The 21,116-nt window shown below is 46.8% G+C and overlaps 1 protein-coding gene across 5 annotated transcripts in view; it reads right to left on the bottom strand.

Moving 5' to 3' along the window:
- The window catches only part of GALNT4 (polypeptide N-acetylgalactosaminyltransferase 4), a 400,871-nt gene that overhangs the window by 320,538 nt on the left and 59,217 nt on the right, over positions 1-21,116 (bottom strand). Inside the window, exon 1 of one of the 5 annotated variants that reach the window (XM_029589961.1) lies at positions 1,132-1,190. The exons of the other annotated variants lie outside the window; for them this stretch is intronic. Within the exon in view, the coding sequence (XP_029445821.1) occupies positions 1,132-1,175 (44 nt within the window). The 5' untranslated portion in view covers positions 1,176-1,190. Of the gene's footprint in view, positions 1-1,131; positions 1,191-21,116 lie in introns of those variants that run through there. 5 annotated transcript variants of the gene reach the window in all.

The raw sequence follows: 21,116 nt of genomic DNA, 5'->3' as shown, positions 1-21,116 counted from the left end.
CTTAGTTTTTGGGTACTTCTTACGGCCTGGATTGGCCATTGATGAAAACAGGATGCTGGGCTTGATGGACCCTTGGTCTGACCCAGTATGGCATGTTCTTATGTTCTCATGCATAAGCGGATTGTGATACATTACTGGAGGACCATGCAAGACTGGAAGACTGGGCATCCAAATGGCAGATGAAATTTAATGTGGACAAGTGCAAGGTGTTGCACATAGGGAAAAATAACCCTTGCTGTAGTTACACAATGTTAGGTTCCATATTAGGAGCTACCACCCAAGAAAAAGATCTAGGCAGCATAAGGGATAATACTTTGAAATTGTCGGTTCAGTGTGCTGCAGCAGTCAAAAAAGGAAACAGAATGTTGGGAATTATTAGGAAGGGAATGGTTAATAAAACGGAAAATGTCATAATGCCTCTGTATCGCTCCATGGTGAGACCGCACCTTGAATACTGTATACAATTCTGGTCGCCGCCTGTCAAAAAAGATATTGTTGCGATGGAGAAGGTACAGAGAAAGGCAACCGAAATGATAAAGGGGATGGAACAGCTCCTCTATGAGGAAAGGCTGAAGAGGTTAGGGCTGTTCAGCTTGGAGAAGAGACGGCTGAGGGGGGATATGATAGAGGTCTTTAAGATCATGAGAGGTCTTGAACGAGTAGATGTGAATAGGTGTTTACACTTTCGGATAATAGAAGGACCAGGGGGCATTACATGAGGGTAGCAAGTAGCACATTTAAGACTAATAGGAGAAAATTCTTTTTCACTCAACGCACAGTTAAGCACTGGAATTTGCCAGAGGATATGGTTAGTGCAATTAGTGTAGCTGGGTTCAAAAAGGGTTTGGATAAGTTCTTGGAGGAGAAGTCCATTAACTCCTACTAATCAAGTTTACTTACAGGCCGATACAGGCGTTTTTCACGCGCTAGCTTTACCCCTTATTCAGTAAGGGGTAATAGCGCATCGAAAATGCACGTCCAACCCCCCGAAACTAATAGCGCCCACAACATGCAAATGCATGTTGATGGCCCTATTAGTTATTCCCGCACATTTTACTTTCAGAAATTAGCGCCTACCCAAATGTATTCCTTAAGTAATATTAGTGATAAGTTTTTGAAAGCTCCTCTTACTTAGCATTCCCCACCGGAAAAGGTGCTGCTGTACTGATCCTCATCAGAACTCTGAACACGCTGATATGTAGAAAGTTTGAGTATAGTACAAACAGCTGAAAAGATAGCTTAAAAATAGAAGCAATAACAAATGTTAAGACAAAAAAAGAAAAGATCTTGAAATAAGATCAAAATAGGAAGAGAAAAAGTCAATAAGTCCATATTGAGTAAGTCACAGTGTGGTAATGTTACCCGAGTTACTTTATGCAGATATTCAGCCGAACTTAGCCAGGTAAGTATTCCATTCAATATCGCTGAGTAAAATTACCCAATGAAATTTACTGCCCATGTTTATCTGGCTAGTGCTGAATATCGGCTCCAGGCCTATAAATTTTAGCCATACCCTTAGAATGCCCCCATGTCCTGCCTCTTTTTATCCAACTAAATTTTAGCTGGATTACTCATTACATAGTTACAATTTAACCAGTGAGAGGAGCAGGAAATTCAAATCTTAGAGTTTGACTCTTTTTAATCTTCCTTTTTAGTGACAACTGGCTGCACAGAGAAAGACTTTTCCAAGTTAAGTATGTGTGTGTATTTATGTTCTTTTTTCTCTTCCTTTTCTGTCCTCTTCTTTCTTTGTGCTGTTTTGATATATTTCTGTTTGCCTTTTCTTACATCTTTAAGCTCAGGCCTGGCTAAATGTTGCTGCGTATGCACTTATCTGCTGTTTTCTCAATTCTCTCTCTCTTTGTTGCTGGAGCTCTGTATTTCATAGTCCTTGTCTTCTTCTCTTCTTCTGTGTACCTACTAACCTATTCTCAAATAAACCAAAAAAAGAAACTCCCTGTCACCATGAACTCTTCCACTAACTCAGTAGGGTTCCCATAGGGGCGGATTTTCAGAGCCCTGCTCGCGTAAATCCGCCCAAAACCGGGCGGATTTACGCGAGCAGGGCCCTGCGCGCCGGTAAGCCTATTTTACATAGGCCTACCGGCGCGCGCAGACCCCGGGACTCGCGTACGTCCCGGGGTTTTCGGAGGGGGGCGTGTCGGGGGCGTGTCGGGGGGCGGGCCCGGTCGTCGCGGCGTTTCGGGGGCGTGTCGGCAGCGTTTTGGGGGCGGGTACGGGGGCGTGGCTACGGCCCGGGGCGGTCCGGGGGCGTGGCCGCGCCCTCCGTACCCGCCCCCAGGTCGCGGCCTGGCGCGCAGCAGGCCCGCTGGCGCGCGGGGATTTACGTCTCCCTCCGGGAGGCGTAAATCCCCCGACAAAGGTAAGGGGGGGGTGTAGACAGGGCCGGGTGGGTGGGTTAGGTAGGGGAAGGGAGGGTAAGGTGAGGGGAGGGCAAAGGAAAGTTCCCTCCGAGGCCGCTCCGATTTCAGAGCGGCCTTGGAGGGAACGGGGGGAGGCAGCGCGGCTCGGCGCGCGCAGGCTATACAAAATCGATAGCCTTGCGCGCGCCGATCCAGGATTTTAGTGGATACGCGCGGCTCCGCGCGTATCTACTAAAATCCAGCGTACTTTTGCTTGAGTCTGATGCGCAAGCAAAAGTAGGCTGATCGCGCTTCTTTTAAAATCTACCCCTTAGTGTGTGCATTCCACAAAGGCTTGTTATTAACGTGATAAATCTGACTACGGAAATCAGAGGATAACTGATTTTTCCCTACACTCTGAGACAGAATAGTCCTCTTTCATATTTACTCTCTTATTTCAGTTTGAACTTCGATTTTTGAAACATTTGTATCATCTACAACTGTGTCATTCCTTTCTCTTAGTGAGTGTGTCAATTTGTTGCCACTGCTTCTTTATAATCACCTCTGGCTCTGTTTGCTGTCTTACTTGGAGGGAGGGCATAACTGTAATTGCAGTTGTGGGACACTTTCCTTTTCTTCTAAGTAGACCAACTTCAGTGTAGATTTCTCATATAAGCAGTGTTATAGCTCTTCAATTATACTCTCTCTTCGCTTAGTGCAGAACCAGCTTAGGGGTTAAGCAGTAAGGGGTAGATTTTAAAAGAAGCGCGCGCGCGCACACGTCCATGTGTGTGTGGATTTTATAACATGTGTGCGTCACCACGCGCAAGTTATAAAATGCAACATTCACGTGCACATGCATGCCGGATATTAACACCTGCATGTGCAGGCATCTGTCACAGGCACAACAGGAGGGGGAAGTTAAAAAATACACGCGGTGAAGCAGGTAGGCCTTTCCCAGTTACCTCCCAGTCCGCCCAAGTTAAGGAACGGACTGGGAGGGAACGTCCCTAACCCTCTCTTTCCTCCCTCTTCCTCTCTTCTCCCCGACCCCTATTCTATCCCTAACTAGCGTTTTAGGTTTTTTTTCATACTTACTGCTCCTCTGGAGCAGAAGTAATTGCCGCATGCCAGCCTGCTCTGGCACGTGTCTCACCGGGATGGTGTCTAATAGCACTGTCCCGGCCCACCCCGCCCCTTTGTTCAGCCTTGGTACTTCGGCACGTATCGGGGACTCTGCGTGTAGTCGAGCCCTTTATAAAATTCGCACAGTGTGCTCAGGGCCCAGCCATGCGCATAACCCCCAACTTTTACACACGCAGGGCTTTTCAAATTGACCTGTAAGGTTCTTGAATTGGAAAGTCACTCTCTTTACAGTCTTTCATTCAATAAATGATAGGGATGTGCAGCCAAAAATTTTTCGTTGCATTTGTGATACGTATTTGTCGGGGGTCATTTCCGTTGCATTCGGACGTATGGCGCCCCGATACGTTGATATGTGAATTTGTTTTCCGGTACCCATTAAAGTCAATGGGGGAAGGATTTCCAGCCTATTTTTGGCTGCAGAATTGGTGTTTTATTATCAATTTTGATGAAACTTCTGAGGAGCAATCATCACAACAACAAAAGTGTGGGATTGTGAGCTTAGCTCCTTATAGCTGATAGAGCATGTCAGGGGTTAACTCTATCTTCCCTTTTCTCGGGCCTACACTGAAGGCAGCAGAATTGTGTAAGCTTTGCCTGCCACTAGCTGAGACAGGAAATCCGTCTGACAAGCTGCTTGCACCAGACATGCCTGCACCAGGAACAGAGCTCAAAACTGTAGCAACCCCGAAACTGCTCTTTGCCTACTTCCTCTTACACTTAGTCAGCTAGTTTAACACATCTCAAACTGCTTCAATGTCCAGTTTATGACCTTTCCCCTCCCGGCCTGCCAGCTTATGCATAGTCAGCAAAGGGCCAGGAAGGACATTTATGGTATGACGCTGTAACAGGCAATGAATGATATATGTATTTGCAAAGAACCAATGATGTTATGACAAATCTGCATGCTATGCTATGCAATGGAATTATGTACAATAACAGGAGCCCTGGGGAAGGAGGAGGAGGTGACCTTCCCGGGGACACGCTTCACCACGAATCCTGCCTGATGTGTCTTCATTGCTGCAACATCTGGTGACCCTGACGTGATTAGCCCTCTGCTCACTCGGCTGGAACAGCCTAGGTGCGCACCGTAAACAGTAGACTCGCTCCCGCAAGCGTAAGTATTTATTTAGCGAGTCTGCTCCCAACATTTGTGAGTATGGGGGGGAAACTGTCAGCTAAGCAGACATGTCATGCAAAAAAGCTGCAGGAAATAATAAAGAATCATTATTTCGTCACCAAGGGAGAAATAGCAGAAGTCAAACTAAGGGACGTAGAAAATTGCTAGGAAAAATAGCTTGTCTCTGTCCCTGGTATCCGGAGGCTGGAACTTTGGATGTCGAGGATTGGATTCAGATAGGTAATACCCTTCATACGTCTCCACGAGCACCCATAAGGCAATTATTGCTCTGGCAATAATGCACAGAAGCTATAGAACATCTGGGGACACACACTCACAAGGCACCGTCCCCAACCACGGCTCCCGTGGCTTCCTCTGCGTCCACCTCAGAGAAGAAAACCTCAGGAAACTAAAGACACTGAAATCAGAGAAGCTAGCCTCCCTCCGCCTTACCCTAAAGCCCCTTCACCACCCACAAATTCCCTATATCCTGAGCTGTCACTGCCTCCTGAGCTTTCACTGACTCCTGAACCTCCTGACCTGTCACCCAACCCTTACCTCCAATCCATGCCTATTTTGCTTGAGAGTAGTGAGAAAGACACTGAGAGTAGTGAGGAAGTTGAAATAGTCGCTGTACCTTCAGCTGTCGCTGGTCCCCCAGCAGCACAAGTCGCCAAATTAGAACGTTCATATTTTTATGTCATCATTTGGGTTGACTCATTTCATGGCTAGACACTTGCCTTTAGCCCTCAAATGAGAGTCTGTCCTCTAGAGCAGCGGTTCTCAACCGGTGCGTCGCGTGGCTCCCGGTCCCTCCCGCTGCTCGTTCTTCCCTGCTGCCGTTGCCGCCGGGCTATCAGCACGTTCAAGCCCAGCGGGAACGGCAGCAGTGCAAAAAAAAAAAAAAGCTGTGGCAATCCGCGGCTGGCCTTTTCTTCTTCCCGCGCCTGCATTCCCCCCCCCCCGGACCCGGAACAGGAAGTGGTGTGCGGGAAGAAGAAAGGCCGTGCCGCAAGAGAACCCACGCCTCGCGCGCCATCACGGCACACATGGGAAACGCTGCTGCGGCCGTATGGCCAACCGGTCTTCCTGTTCGGGGGGGGGGGGGGAGCGGAAGCGCCACGCGCAGCTTCCGCTTCCTCCCCCCCGAACAGGAAGATCAGCTGCCTCTCCTGCTGCCACCCGTTCTCCTGCTATCTTCGGGCGTCGGGCCGTATGGTCCGTCGATCTTCCTGCTTGGGTGGGGGAGCGGAAGCGCCGCGCGCAGCTTCCGCTTCCTCCCCCCAATGCAGGAGATCAGCTGCCTCTCCTGCTGCCACCGGCCTCCTGCTATCTTCGGGCGTCGGGCCGTATGGTCCGCCGATCTTCCTGCTGGGGGGGGGGGGAGGGAGGAAGTGGATGTTGTGCGCTGCGCTTCCGCTAACCCCCCCCCCCCCCCCCGACAGGAAGTTCGGACGCCCGAAGATAGCAGGAGTCCGGTGGCAGCAGGAGAGGCAGCTGATCTTCCTGCTCTGGGGAGAAAGCGGAAGGGAAAGGAGAGAGCAGCATGAGCCTCCCGCGATTGATGGAATTCTTCCTTCTTGGCCTGCGGGGGCTGGAGGAGCAGCTACCGTTTGGTGCTGGGGGGGGGGGGGAGAGGAAGTGAGTGACAGAAAGAGAGAGAAGCAGCCAGCCAGCCTGTGTGTAAGTGAGAGAATGTGTGTGATTGAGAGCCTGTGTGTAAGTGAGAGAATGTATTTGATCGAGAGTAGTGTGTGATTGAGAGAAAACTGGTCAGAGAGCTGATGCATGTGTATATGTGAGAGACAATGAAAGTGACTGCTCAAGGAGATGACTGATGTGTATGTGAGAGTGTGAGACAGTCAGGGATGTGTGTGTGTGAGAGAGAGAGAGAGAAAAAGCATGGAAGTGAGAAATCTGGGTATGTGAGAAAGCATGGGAGTAAGAAGCCTGGTGTTGTGGGGGTGTATGTGAAAGAAAGCATGGGAGTGAGAAGCCTGATTATGTGAGAGAGAGCATGGGAGTGGGAAGCCTGTGTGTGTGCATGTATATGAGAGAGACTGGTTGGTAAGGTGACGGTGTGACTGGTGTGTATGTGAATGTGAGAGAGAGAATGTGATTCAGGGAATGAGAAGCCTGTGCACGTGGAGAGCGAGCATGGAAATGAGAGAGAGACTGGGTGTGTGTGTGTGTGTAACAGAGAAAGTGATTATGGGAATGAGAAGCCTGTGCATGTGAAGAGAGTGAGCATGGGAGTGAGAACCTGGGTGTGTGTGAGACACAGCATGGGAGGGAGAAGCCTGTGTATGTAAGACAGAACATGGAAGTGGGAAGCCTGTGTGTGTGTGTATGCATGAGAGAGATCAGGTGACTGGTGTGTGTGAGAGAGAGAGAGAGAAAGTGATTATGGGAATGAGAAGCCTGTGCAGGTGAAGAGTGGGCATGGGAGTGAGAAACCTGTGTGTGTGTGAGATACAGCATGGGAGTGAGAAGCCTGTATACCTGAAAGAGAACATGGGAGTGGGAAGCCTGTGTGTGTATGCATGAGAGAGATCAGGTGACTGGTGAGTGTGTATGTGGGAGAGAAAGAAAGTGATTATGGGAATGAGAAGCCTGTGCATGTGGAGAGAACAAGCATGGGAGTGAGAGACTGGTGAGTGTATGTGAGAAAGAGAAAGTGATTATGAGAGTGAGAAGCCCATATATGTAAGTGGAACACGGGAGTGGGAAGCCTGTGTGTGTGTGTATGGCATGAGAGAAACTGTTCAGGAAGGTGACTGGTGTGTTTGTCAAAGACTGGGAGATGATTGGTGTGTGAGAGACAGAAACTGGTCATGGGGGCATGACTGGTATGGTGTGTGTGTGTGTGAGAGACATGGGCCCTAAGGAAGAGGACCATGAGTATAGAGCTTAGCCACTACTGCTGCTTCTGGTGTGTGCTACAGCCTGCATGGAAGAGGAGTAGGAAAGCTGCTGGAGGGGGTAAGTAAAGGTGGCTTTTTAAGTTTATTTTTCTTGATTGACTGCTATTTTAATTATTTAATATTATGTGATGTGTCTGCTTTTTTTGAAATATTTTATTGGTGTTTGGAGAATTTTTAATAGTTTTTATGAGTTTTTAATTGTTGGATGTTATTCTGTTCATAGTTGTTGTGAAACATTTATTCTGCTTAATAGTATAGTTTTACAATTATTTCTGTGTGGGGATCTATAGCTGCTTGCTAGTTCTGTTTTCCTAATAAGAGGTGTATTGGTTTTTAGAGCCTGATTTAATATTTGTAGTGTTGCCTTTTCATAGATAGGGTTGCTCCTGTTTGAGTGTATTCCATAATACAGGTGTAACTGTGTGCGGATTAGTTTATGTGCATTACTACAGATCCTGGGAGTATGTTAGGTCGTTTCTGTGTCTGTTACAGAGATATTTTACTAGCATGTAAGTGTTTTATCAGTCTTATTTGTTGCGTTTTCTCAAGAGGACATGCATTGGTGGTAAACTGCTGTCTTTTCATAAGTAGGGCTATTGAGCCTGAAAGTAGAAGGAGTTTGAGTTGCTGTTACTGAGATGACACCAGAACCAGAATATCTTTTTTGTAGAGTGAGTTGAACGGGGAATGTCATAATTCTGCTTTACATCCATTATTGTGGATCAGGGGGGTTCCCGTGGATGCAAACTGTACATTTACATCTAGCCCTGTGACGATCATGGGTCAGTGTGTCACGCATGTGAGAACCATCTGTCAGGTGTGTCCCGACAGAAAAAAGGTTGAGAACCACTGCCTCTAGAGGGATCCCTGACTACAATTGAACTGAACACCGCTTGGAGTGCCGTAAGCAGTAACTATGCCCCCAGGTCTTCCAAGAATTAGCATATATGACCTCGGGCCAAGTAGCTGTACTCGTGATATCACAGTGGCGTTACAAACAAAAACAGTGCCAACGTGAGACAAATGATTTCATGAGACTATACAATGCTCTATTGCAAACCAGAATACACCAAGTGATTGAACAAATAAACAAACCTGGAAGGAATGTTTATCAAGGGCTTGATATTCCATTACAGGAAGCATGCATATTTAGAGTGCATTCCCCACAGGAAATGGCAGCGGCCCTCACACATCAGAAAAAGATTCAATGCATGTAGGCCCTTACGTTGCAACTGTGCTGAAATTGGGACAGGACACTGTAAATTTCATGTGAAATGATCCCCTTTGACAAAGTTAAAATTGGACCACATTTAAAATGACCTTGTTTTGTATAACAATTGCTTACATTACCAGTGCACAGAATTTGCTTTTTTTTTTTTTTAGGACAAAGTAGGTTAAGATAGAATCTGTTTACAAAAGATCAGCAAATCCTTGCCAGTATCACTTGCCGGTACACTTTCTTGTATACGGATTTTAGTTTAACAGTTAATATTTCAGTTCCTCTAGACTTGAAGGATTGATTCATTTAATGGAGTTCTCTTTCCTCTGTTTATTTTCTCTTTGAGAAACGCTGTTCGGCATACACTAGCCCTTCCCCCTCACTCTGTCTTCTGTTGTTAAGTCTTGGTTGCCATTCGTGGGGGGAAGGGAGAACTTTTGAAAAGAAAAAACGGGACTTAGTACTGCAGTTTCTCTCCCTAATTTCTGTATCTGTTATATCTCTGATACATTTCTTTATCACAACACGTACTCTCCTGAATTATCTGCCCTAACGGTGCGTTGCAGCTTTCAAAGGGGGCACGAGACAGATCAGATCTCCTGCTGATCCAAACCTCTTTTCCCTCAACCTTCAATACTGAACCCCTTTTAATACTTTCAAACTTCGTTAATACTGAACTGAGGTTACTGACAAGAACATTTACTAGTGTTAAATTTAGAATCTGAGAAATCTGAAATCTGAAAGGACACTTTCACCAAATAATTAATTGAACTGAATCTTAGAAGAAAAAAATGGGAAGTAACAGTTGCTTTAGCGTGTAGCAGACAGAGCACTGCTTTTTAGGGAAGTACTTTTATCAGTGCTGTGCGGTGAACGGAAAAAGAAAAAAAAGAGAGTTACTTTGTTTAAACGGAGCATATTTAAGTTATACTTATTTGATAATTAATTGTTTGATGTTTAAGTTCCAATTATACTAATTATTTAGTATTGCACATTACACTTCAGCTCAGAATCTTATGATTGAATTTATTCAGGTTGACATCTATACAGTGATGATAGTGCATCCACTAGGAGGCGCTATGCTATTCTAACAGTTGTACTATATTATTATTTTAATAATTCTGTTGTATACTAGTTGTTATTTTTCAGGTCTATGACCCTCCTGTCTTAAGGAAACTTCAGTTTTATTTTCTTTTTCTAAAATTTTATTCAGAATTCTGAACCTTTATTTTTTACTGATAGAGGTTGCTACATCTAAAGCAATCCCTCCCAAGCCTTTTCTTGCAAATCCAAATTGATTTTATTAAATTGTATAATAGAATTGATTCTCCAAGGTTAAAAAAGTAAAAATTTCACTTTAATCATTACCTTAATAATTTTTTGCTGTGTGCCAGATTTTAATATTTTCCAGATTGACAGCCTTCCTACCATGAGAGATGTGAAAATAGACACTTTACTTTGCAGCTTATTTTAACATTTTTCAAATATTTCTCGCACATCTTTTTGATTTTTGATTCTAATTTTATTTCTGATACATCTGATATGACACTAAGTTGTTTCTTCATTGTTTTTAATAATAAAGTGGGAAAACATTATATAAGATTTATAATAGTAAAGTTATAGCCATGATGAAATCTTCTCATTAATTAATTTGAATTTCAGTTCTTTTCCTATATTAGGTACCCGAAGCCATAAGAAACACATATCACAATTAAGCCTTGATGAATGAAAATTGATACACCTTGCTGAAAGATTGACTACGACATTTATGGAACTTACTCACAGCCCTCCAAATCCCACAGCTAAAAGTGAATGATACTTTACATACATATAGCTGCAGTCATTCTCGCGTTGCAATGTTTATGAATGCTAATTTAAACAATATTTCTGATAGCCAGTATGTTTGTAATGTTGCTTCTCCTCTTCCTGGAGCATATGTAACCCCTTCATTAGATGAGAACCTGTTATCCCTTTTTCTGACACTGCAGTCAGCTCTCCAGAGCTGCAGACATCAATTTTACATTGCACACATCAGAAGCCACCAGCCTTTCCCTGGATGGATTTCTGAAGGCAATGCAGTTGCAGATGCAGCCACAAAACAAGCAGTAATTACTGTGACACCATGGAATAGCCATACCATGTTTCATCAAAATGCAACGTCCATCGCAAAACAATTTAATATTCCACTAGAACAAGCCGAGCCATTGTGCAGCAATGCCCCCAATGTTCACAAGTCACCTCTGCCCCTTCCATGGGCATGAACCACAAGGCTTACGTGCTAATGAAATCTGGCAGATGGATGTCACCCAATACCCCTCATTCGCCCCCTGGAATTTCTACATGTAACTGTTGATACTTACTCGCATTTCCTCTGGGCCACTCCCCAGAAGGGGGAGGCTACCAAACATGTCATTAATCACTGTATTAAAACTTTTTCTATAATGGGATTACCCTCTGTTCTGAAAACGGATAATGGCCCTGCTTACAGCAGCCATTCCTTTGCTGAATTTTGCCAACAAAAGAACATTAAACACATATTTGGCATACCCTACAATTCCACAGGGCAAGCAATGTGGAAAGAGCCAATCACACCCTTAAAACAACTCTGGATAAACTCAGACAGCAGGGAATGCTATTGGACTTCCCCCTAAACAGGACTGGCTGAACTAAGGACTAGGGTCAGTCACCCACAGCCGCCAGTTTTGTACAGAATGTTACCTAATCCTGTCTGGCATGGCCCCGTTCCCTTATTAACATGGGGACGCGGGCATGCTTCTGTGCTTTCTTCCACAGGGCCAATTTGGGTGCCAAGCCGGTGTATCAAGCCGTGGAAAGATGGAAAGGCGTCCGGATCCAACAGAACTCGATCCCAAACTTCTCCCTGAGCCTCCACAACCCTCAGAAGGACAGAGACCGGACTCCTCGCAAAAAGCAGCACCAGATGACTTGGGGACAGATCAAAGCGCTATCTGACCAATCTGCACAACTCTTGGAACAGCAAGGCCTTGAGAAAACTCCAGAGAACTTCTTATTAGCTGCCTTTTCTTGCCTGAATGCCACTCATTAACAATTGTGTTCTGTATCCTCATATTTAGCTTCATCTCTCCTGCATGGCGATGTCTGAACAAGAACTATTGGCAATCCAATATGTACATTACCGATGCACAGACTTTATCACAACTATTGAAACCAACAGATTGCTGGGTTTGCATGCACATGCCAACCCATTCCAGAGAAGGACTATTGATGCATGCAGTTCTTTTTAACCTATCAGGATGGACTACTTACCCATGGACTTACAGAGGGGTCTTTATAAATTCACCAGTCAATTACACAGTAATGCATTTGGATAGTAGGGTACAAATGAAAGCTGTTTTTGTTGGAATATAATATGACAGTATCACAGGGCTCAGGGTAGGGAAATACCCATATTGCAATCAAACATTCATTCTGCACCACATCATGTCTAGAAAATACTCCTTCCTTAATGCAACCATCACCTGAACACATGCACAATTTCAACAACATCTCCTGGCTCCAGGTCTCAGAAAGACTATTCTCATTGCTGTGTATACATATCAAATTATAAAGCAAATCTCACACATACGATAGAGCAGATGGAGACCATGATTGCGGAAGCACCGCTCTCAGATAGAACACCGGTATCTCCCTGGGATTGGCTATGGTCCTGGCTTCCTGATATCGGTTGGCTCAAACGAATTATTCCTATTGTAATCATGTTAATTGTCTTACTTATTTGCTTGTGCTGCTGCATTCAGTGCATACCCAATCTCGTGTCCATGCTGAAACCTCGCTTTCCACCTAGATACAAAGATGTCTTGTATGCTGCTTAATAGGGAATCATGAGCCCTACAGTAGTTGGCACACCACGCTGCATAAGCTCTAGGTGATGTGGGGAATCAAGAGCTCTGCGGCAGCTGGCACACCACGCCGACTCAGCTCTTCTCTCCATATCTCCCCTTCCCTATCTCCAGCCTATACGCAAAGCACAGCAAGCTCCAGAATGGGTCTCAAGCATGGATACAGAGATTTTCTTTATGCCGCTTAATAAAAACAAAAGGGTGAGATGTGGGATTGTGAGCTTAGCTCCTGATAGCTGATAGAGCATGTCAGGGGTTAACTCTATCTTCCCTTTTCTCGGGCCTACACTGAAGGCAGCAGAATTGTGTAAGCTTTAGCCTGCCACTAGCTGAGGCAGGAAATCCGTCTGACAAGCTGCTTGCACCAGACATGCCTGCACCAGGAATAGAGCTCAAACTGTAGCAACCCCGAAACTGTTCTTTGCCTACTTCCTCTTACACTAGTCAGCTAGTTTAACACCATCTCAAACTGCTTCAATGTCCAGTTTATGACCTTTCCCCTCCCGGCCTGCCAGCTTACGCGTAGTCAGCATAGGGCCAGGAAGGACATTTATGGTATGACGCTGTAATAGCCAATGAATGATATATGTATTTGCAAAGAACCAATGATGTTATGACAAATTTGCATGCTATGCTATGCCAAGGAATTATGTACAATAAAAGGAGCTCCGGGGAAGGAGGAGGAGGTGACCTTCCCGGGGACACGCTTCACCACGAATCCTGCCTGATGTGTCTTCATTGCTGCAACACAAAAGAGCTCCAAGGTACTTAGACTGTGGCAAAGTGGCACCAAAGTGGCATGAATAGTCTAAGGCAATGTAACGGTGCAAAGGGGTACCAGAAGTGGCAAGAGTGCAGCGAGAGTGTCAAAAACACACCACAGCTTCAATAGAGAGCACCGATAACAGATGCATGAACCCTCGAAGGCAGTACGACAGGCAAAGCAACAAGACAAGTGGCATTGACATCCTACAGCACAATGAAGGGGGAACATAGCAAGCAGAAAGACTAGCACCAACACACTGAGGAACCATGATAGTGGCAATAACACCAGAAGGAGTTAAGTGAGTCATCTGGTAATTGGCTGCAAGGCAGAGTGGCAGAAAGTTTGATAGGGGCAAGACAAGCTGGCAGAGCTGAGGTAGTCAGGTCCCTGTGGTTTGATAAGGGAAAGACAATGAGGCAAGACAAGACGAGGCTCAGCATGTGGTGGAACTGTCAACTGGGCATACTGTGCACCCGACCCATCTTGAAACAAGGACCAGGGAGTCTAACACGAGTGCAAGGACCTGAAACATAATGAACTATGCCTGGGTGGAGTGGAGCATCTGCGGGTGCCGATTTTGGTGGTAGTAGCAAATATTCAAACAAGAGCCCCGGGGAAAGTTCCCTTTCCTATGAGCAGGAAAGGGCTCCCTAGAATGGGTTCACCCCTAAACAGCGGTTCAACATGGGTCAGAGGGTAGAAACAGGCAGGCTACACTCAGGGAGAGTTCCCTTTCCTTTGCCAGGAAAGGGATCCCTAGAATGGGTTTGCCCCTAAAGTGGGGGTTTCCATTGGGGTCCAGTGGGCTCTCGCTGGTCTTTTAAAATCAGGGTGCCTGCACCCGGGAATCCCCAGGGACTGTAGTGTGAGAATCTCCTTGACAAAAGACAGGGAGGCTGGAAAGCAGTCAGAGTACTGCTGCTTGGCATAGAAGAGGTTGATTTCAAAATGGAAGAAACGACCGGAGGTAAACACTAATAAAAAGGACTTCACCAAGTGAAGTAAAATCCCAAATGCCAGCTGTTGTGTTAGTAGAAACAGAGGCTTTGAAGAACTTTACTATTCCGAAGCTAAGAAGAAGTACTAATAAAGTGAGCTTGGCATTTTTCAACCCAGATAGAAGACAGTACATACAGATGAATTATACTTTAGAAGAATCAAGATTTGATATGTGCTATGATCTGCACTCTTCCTGGCATTTTCGTGATATGAAACCTGAATATACAAACGAGAGTTTTCAAGGCTGAGGTGGATGAGGGTGCATGTGAACAGGGGTTCATCTTCGTTCAACAGATCCTAAGAGATAGGCTGCAACACCGGGGAGACTTCCCTTTCCTAAGAGCAGGAAAGGGGCTTCCTTGGAATGGGTTGGCCCCCAGAGTGCAGCACGAGCCTTGAAAGCGTGCCATGTGAACAGCGGTTAAACATGGGTCAACAGCAGTCAAGGACAGAGGTCAATCCCACCTAAGGACATAAGGCCTGGACGAACAGGCAAAGCAGTCGAGGACAGAGGTCAATCCCACCTAGGGACATAAGGCCTGGACGAACAGGCAAAGCAGTCGAGGTCAAACACTTATAGGAACATAAGGCCTGGACAGACAGGCACAGAAATCGAGGTCAAACACTTGTAGGAACATAAGGCCTGGATGGACAGGCAGAGCAATCGAGGTCAAACACTTGTAGGAACATAAGGCCTGGATGGACAGGCACAGCAATTGAGGTCAAACCCTTGTAGGAACACAAGACCTGGACATACAGGCACAGCAATCAAGGTGAAACCCTGTAGTGACATAAGGCCTGGACGGACAGGCAAAGCAGTCGAGGACAGAGGTCAATCCCACCTAGGGACATAAGGCCTGGACGAACAGGCAAAGCAGTCGAGGTCAAACACTTATAGGAATACAAGGGCTGGATGGACAGGCACAGCAATCGAGGTGAAACCCTTGTAGTGACATAAGGCCTAGACGAACAGGCAAAGCAGTCGAGGTCAAACACTTGTAGGAACATAAGGCCTGGACGAACAGGCAAAGCAGTCGAGGTCAAACCCTTGTAGGAACACAAGGCCTGGATGGACAGGCAAAGCAGTCGAGGTCAAACCCTTGTAGGAACACAAGGCCTGGATGGACAGGCACAGCAATCGAGGTCAAACCCTTATAGTGACATAAGGCCTGGATGGACAGGCAAAGCAGTCGAGGACATAGGTCAATCCCCCCTAGGGACATAAGGCCTGGACGAACAGGTAAGCAGTCGAGGTCAAACACTTGTAGGAACATAAGGCCTGGACGGATAGGCACAGCAATCGAGGTCAAACCCTTGTAGGGACATAAGGCCTGGATGGACAGGCAAAGCAGTCGAGGTCAAACCCTTGAAGGAACACAAGGCCTGGACAGACAGGCACAGCAGTCGAGGACAGAGGTCAATCCCACCTAGGGACAGAAGGCCTGGATGGACGGGCCAGAGCAATCGAGGTCAAAACACTTGTAGAACATAAGGCCTGGACAGTTGACGGTCAGGCACAGCGTTTGAAGTCAGGTACATGTACTGCAGCTTATATTATCTGGAGCACAGGAGGCAGTTGGAGCTACTGCAAGGCTTTCAATTGCTTTTATTCCTCTTGCTATTCACAGGGAAAAATTTGGAAACCCATGCAAAGGCAGATTTACTTTCAAAAAACACTAGCATTTCCATCAACTCTGGTGCTAGCCTTGAGCGGTGAGGGCTCATGATATCCCCTGTCATTGAAAAGACACGTTCACTGGGCACACTGGTTGGTGGACATGACAGATATCACTGAGCCACTTTGGCTAGGTGTGGCCAGACAGTGGACTTGTGTGCCCAATATGCCAGCAGATCTGTCTGCATGTTCTCTATCGGCTCTGAGAGATACCGTGTCACTGACAGCTGTGCTGGTGTCCCCTTTGCTTGGGCGGGCTGAGAGTCACTCATGCCAGCTGCTTTCTCTCTCGCCATTGCACAAAAGATGAATCTTTATGGGCAACGTGCCTTGGGCGTTCTGACGTGGAGGAGGATGAGGTACTATCTGTCGATGACACAGTGCTGCTCCTGCTTGGGCTAGCAGCACAACTCTCTGAAGTGCCCGCTGTTTCCACCTCTGCTTCAAGCCTAATCTGTCTCTGCCTATGGCGCTCCTGTTCATGGACTTTTGCTAACAGCAGGTCCTTCACCAATATGAGACAATCGTACTGTAGGGAGAGTTTCCCTTTCACACGGGGATCAAAGATTGTGGCGAGCATGTATTTGTTCTGTTCTGTTAAAGGCCTTAATCTCTCTTTCACCTGCTGCTGCAAAACGTCCAGACAATGCAGCACCTCAACTGTCATTCCCTCTTCCTGTTTAAAGGTCTCCAAACGTTCATTCAGGAGATGAACTAAAGGGATGATGTCAGCAAGGTGGCACTTCTACAACTCAGCTCCTCCGTGAAATCCTTGAAGGGCTGCAGGATTTTTACCAGCTGACTCATGACTAACCAATCATGATGCCCTAGGAGATTCTGCACACCTATGTCCATTGTACCAGAAAGTTCATGAAGGGGTGTCTCTAGCTCCACTAACCTCTCTAGCATCATAAAGGTGGAATTCCACCGGGTGGCAATGTCTGAATGAGACACTTGTGAGGCATCTCCAAATCAGTCTGCTTTTGTCGGAGAAGCTGCCCCGCCTTCACACTTCTGTGGAAGTGCGCTGCTATGTTCCTGCACTTGTGTATTAACCTATGCAGGTATTTATTCTCTTTGTCATTGGAATCCAACCCCAGAGCTGACTTCACTACCAGGTGCAGAGTGTGTGCAAAACATTGGTTGTTCTTAAAGCGCCCATCATTTATTGCCTTAACCATGTTTGCACCATTGTCTGTAACAAAGAACCCTGCCTGAGTTTTCCTGTCTCGCTGGTGTAGTTGCCAGCCCTCCAGCATCTTCTGATGCATGCTAGAATATTGGCTGTGGTATGGGCCTGGTCCGTCAGGTGGGTGTGCAGTAAAGCCCACCTCCACCCTGATACTTCTCAGTAATAGAGTGCTGGCTGCCCCTGCCTCAGCCATCTCCCACCAGTGTGTTGTCAGAGAGAGGTAAGAGTATGCAGCATTCATGGCAGTCCAGATATCGCAGGTGAAAAGCACTCTTCCCTCTGCCTTAGCTAGTAGCGCTTGCATGTGACTGTGACACTGCCTGTACAGGCTGGGGATGACCTTTCTACTGAATGTGGTTCTGGAGGGGACCTTGTAATTTGGAAGTACGACCTTCAGAAAACACTTGAAACCCACATTTGCCACTAACTGCAAGGGCTGATCATCAAGGGCAAACATTTCCCCAATGGTCCTGGTTACAACCTTTGAGGCTGCCTGCCTCCCACCCCGGGATAGCGTTACCGCACTCCACCCCATTTCCTCCATGGTGGATTGTCACTTCTGCCACATGTCAGGGGGTTGCTGGCCTGCCACCTGACTGCTAGAAGGGGATGAGGGTGTGGGCTGACTCTGCTGCTTTCCTACCACTGCACACTGCTTGGAAGGGGTCCCCCGATTGGTACTGCCACCATCCCCAGATGGCAGTAATCTTGTTGGGTTTTGCCATTTCATATGATGATTCATGCCAAAATTAGATAGATGTCCCATTTGCTTGCCTCTGCTAATAGCCCTGGCACAGTAATTACACAGAGCATAACGCGTCATTCGTCACTTTAAAGTGGCCCAGATCGCAGATGTCTTTCATGATCCTCCCATCTCTAAAGCCTTGGGGGTGGATGCTGGCACTGGAGCTGAGGTAGGGGTGCACCCTGAGAAGCAATGCCAGGAGGGGCCTCAGTCACCTTCTTTGCCTGTGCTGCCTGCTCTTCCTCCTCCACCTCCTCATCCCTTTCATCTCTCCCCTGCTGCACTGAAATGGAGGCTAAGACAGGACTAACTGATCCTACCAAAGATTCTTCACCTATTACTTCTTCCGTTTCTGATGAGAATCCCACACAAGAAGATTTGTCATCTGAATCTGAAGCAAACAGTGACTGTGCTACCTTGTCAACACTAATGCAGATAATGTCTCAGATGTCCAGGTGGGCGCCCACCTCAGCAGCAGTGATCAACAAACGGTGATGGTTTAATATAAATAAAAGAAAAGGGAAAAGAACCACAAAGACCCGAGTTTTACAGTTCAAAAACACAGACTTTGAGGAAATGGGGAACTACCTGGAGGAAGAACTTAAAGGATGGGAGAACGAGAGAGATGTGGATCAGCAGTGGACCAATCTAAAAGGAGCAATCACCAAGGCAACTGCTCTATATGTTAGAAATGTAAAGAAAAGCAAAAGAAAACTGAAACCTATCTGGTTCTCAAAGGAGGTGGCTGACAAAATTAAAGCTAAAAGAACAGCATTCAAGAAATATAAAGGATCCCAAAGGGAGGAGCACAAAGAAGAATATTTGTATCAACTGAGGGAGACAAAGAAATTAATCAAGTTGGCAAAGAGTCAAGCGGAAGAGAGGATTGCCAAGGAGATAAAAAATGGTGACAAAACATTTTTCAGATACATCAGCGAAAAGAGAAAGGTCCAAAGTGATATAGTGAAATTGAAAGGTGGTAATGATCAATGTGTGGAGAGAGACGAAGAAATGGCAGAAATATTAAACAAATACTTCAGCTCTGTCTTCACTAAAGAAGACCCTGGAGAAGGACCATCTCTACACAACAAGAAACTGGAGGGAAGTGGAATAGATTGAAAATCCTTTTACAGTAGAAAATGTGTGGGAAGAACTAAAGAACCTGAAAGTGGACAAAGCCATGGGGCCTGATGGGATTCATCCAAGGATATTGAGGGAGCTCAGAGATGTTCTGGCAGGTCCGCTGTGCGACCTGTTCAATAGATCCCTAGAAACGGGAGTGGTGCCGAGTGATTGGAGAAGAGCGGTGGTGGTCCCGCTTCACAAGAGTGGGAACAGGGAGGAGGCTGGCAACTACAGACCGGTTAGCCTCACTTCGGTGGTGGGAAAAGTAATGAAGTCACTGCTGAAAGAGAGAATAGTGAACTATCTACAGTCTGGAGAATTGATGGACCAGAGGCAGCATGGATTCACCAGGGCAAGATCCTGTCAGACAAATCTGATTGACTTTTTTGACTGGGTAACCAAGGAATTGGATCGAGGAAGAGCGCTCGATATCATATTGTTTGGATTACTTACCTGGTAATCCCCTTTTCCTTAGTGTAGACAGATGGACTCAGAACAAATGGGATAGTATCCGCGTGCTAGCAGTTGGAGACGGATCTGACGTCAGCACAGGGGTATATAGCCCCACAGGAAGCGCAGCGATTCAGTAATCTTCCTTGCAAAAGCTGTTATGAATGCGTGTACTGACGCTCAGTGAAAGGTAAAAAGGAGAAACAGGATCCCCCTGACCGATTGACAGTGGCTGGAGACCGCCAGCATTCACAACCGGAAGGCGTGGACCCAGATAGAGCGTACGCTCTCATGGAAAGAAAAGCCATGGCTTACCTGGAATCGGTGAACCCATGTACACAGGCAGCAGGGCGGGATGCTGAGTCCATCTGTCTACACTAAGGAAAAGGGGATTACCAGGTAAGTAATCCAAACATTTCCTGGCGTGTAGCCAGATGGACTCAGAACAAATGGGATGTACCAAAGCTTTACTCCCAGCGAGGGCGGGAGGCTGCCTGAGGACCATGTAGTACCGCCCTCGCAAAAGCCGAGTCCTCCCTGGCCTGGACATCCAGGCGGTAGAACCTGGAGAAGGTATGAAGGGAGGACCACGTCGCTGCTTTACAGATTTCTGTCGGTGACAGCATCCCGGATTCAGCCCAAGATGCTGCTTGCGCTCTGGTAGAATGAGCCGTAACCTGTAGAGGCGGAGCCTTCCCAGCCGCCACGTAGGCTGCTCTGACAACTTCTTTAATCCAGCGGGCGATGGTGGGCCGAGAGGCCGCTTCACCTTGCTTCTTCCCGCCGTGTAGGACGAACAGGTGGTCCGTCTTTCGCAGGTCTTGGGTCACGTCCAGATACCTGGGCAGCAATCTACCGATGTCGAGATGGCGTAATAAACGGCCTTCTTCAGATTTCTTCAAACCGACCGTGGTAGGCAAGGATATAGTCTGGTTAAGATGAAACTGTGTAACCACTTTAGGGAGAAAGGAGGGAACCGTCCGCAGATGGATAGCCTCCGGAGTGATTCGTAGAAAGGGATCACGGCAGGACAGTGCTTGTAGCTCCGAGATGCGGCGTGCGGAACACACCGCCAGCAAGAACACCAACTTCAAGGTGAGAGACCGGAGAGACAGGCCCCGAAGGGGTCGGAAGGTGGAACCCGCGAGGAAATCCAAAACCAGATGAAGGTTCCATAAAGGTACCGGCCACCGTAGTGGTGGACGAATATGCTTGACACCCAGCAGGAAACGAGAGACATCTGGGTGCTTGGCGATGGTCTTGCCATCCCTCCTGGGACCATAGCAAGACAGTGCCGCTACCTGAACTTTGATGGAGCTGAGGGAGAGACCCTTCTGAAGCCCATCCTGCAGAAAATCCAAAACAATAGGTATGGTGGCGGCATGTGGATTGGTGCCATGATTGTCGCACCATGCTTCAAACACTCTCCAGATCCGTACGTAGGTGAGGGATGTGGAAAACTTGCGAGCTCGGAGGAGTGTATCAATCACGGGCCCCAAGTAACCTCTTTTCTT

Source organism: Rhinatrema bivittatum, chromosome 2, assembly GCF_901001135.1.
Source record: "Rhinatrema bivittatum chromosome 2, aRhiBiv1.1, whole genome shotgun sequence".
In the NCBI taxonomy this organism is placed as follows: domain Eukaryota; kingdom Metazoa; phylum Chordata; class Amphibia; order Gymnophiona; family Rhinatrematidae; genus Rhinatrema; species Rhinatrema bivittatum.
The sequence above is the reverse complement of the archived record's forward strand: the minus strand, read 5'-3'. Positions and strand labels throughout refer to the sequence as shown.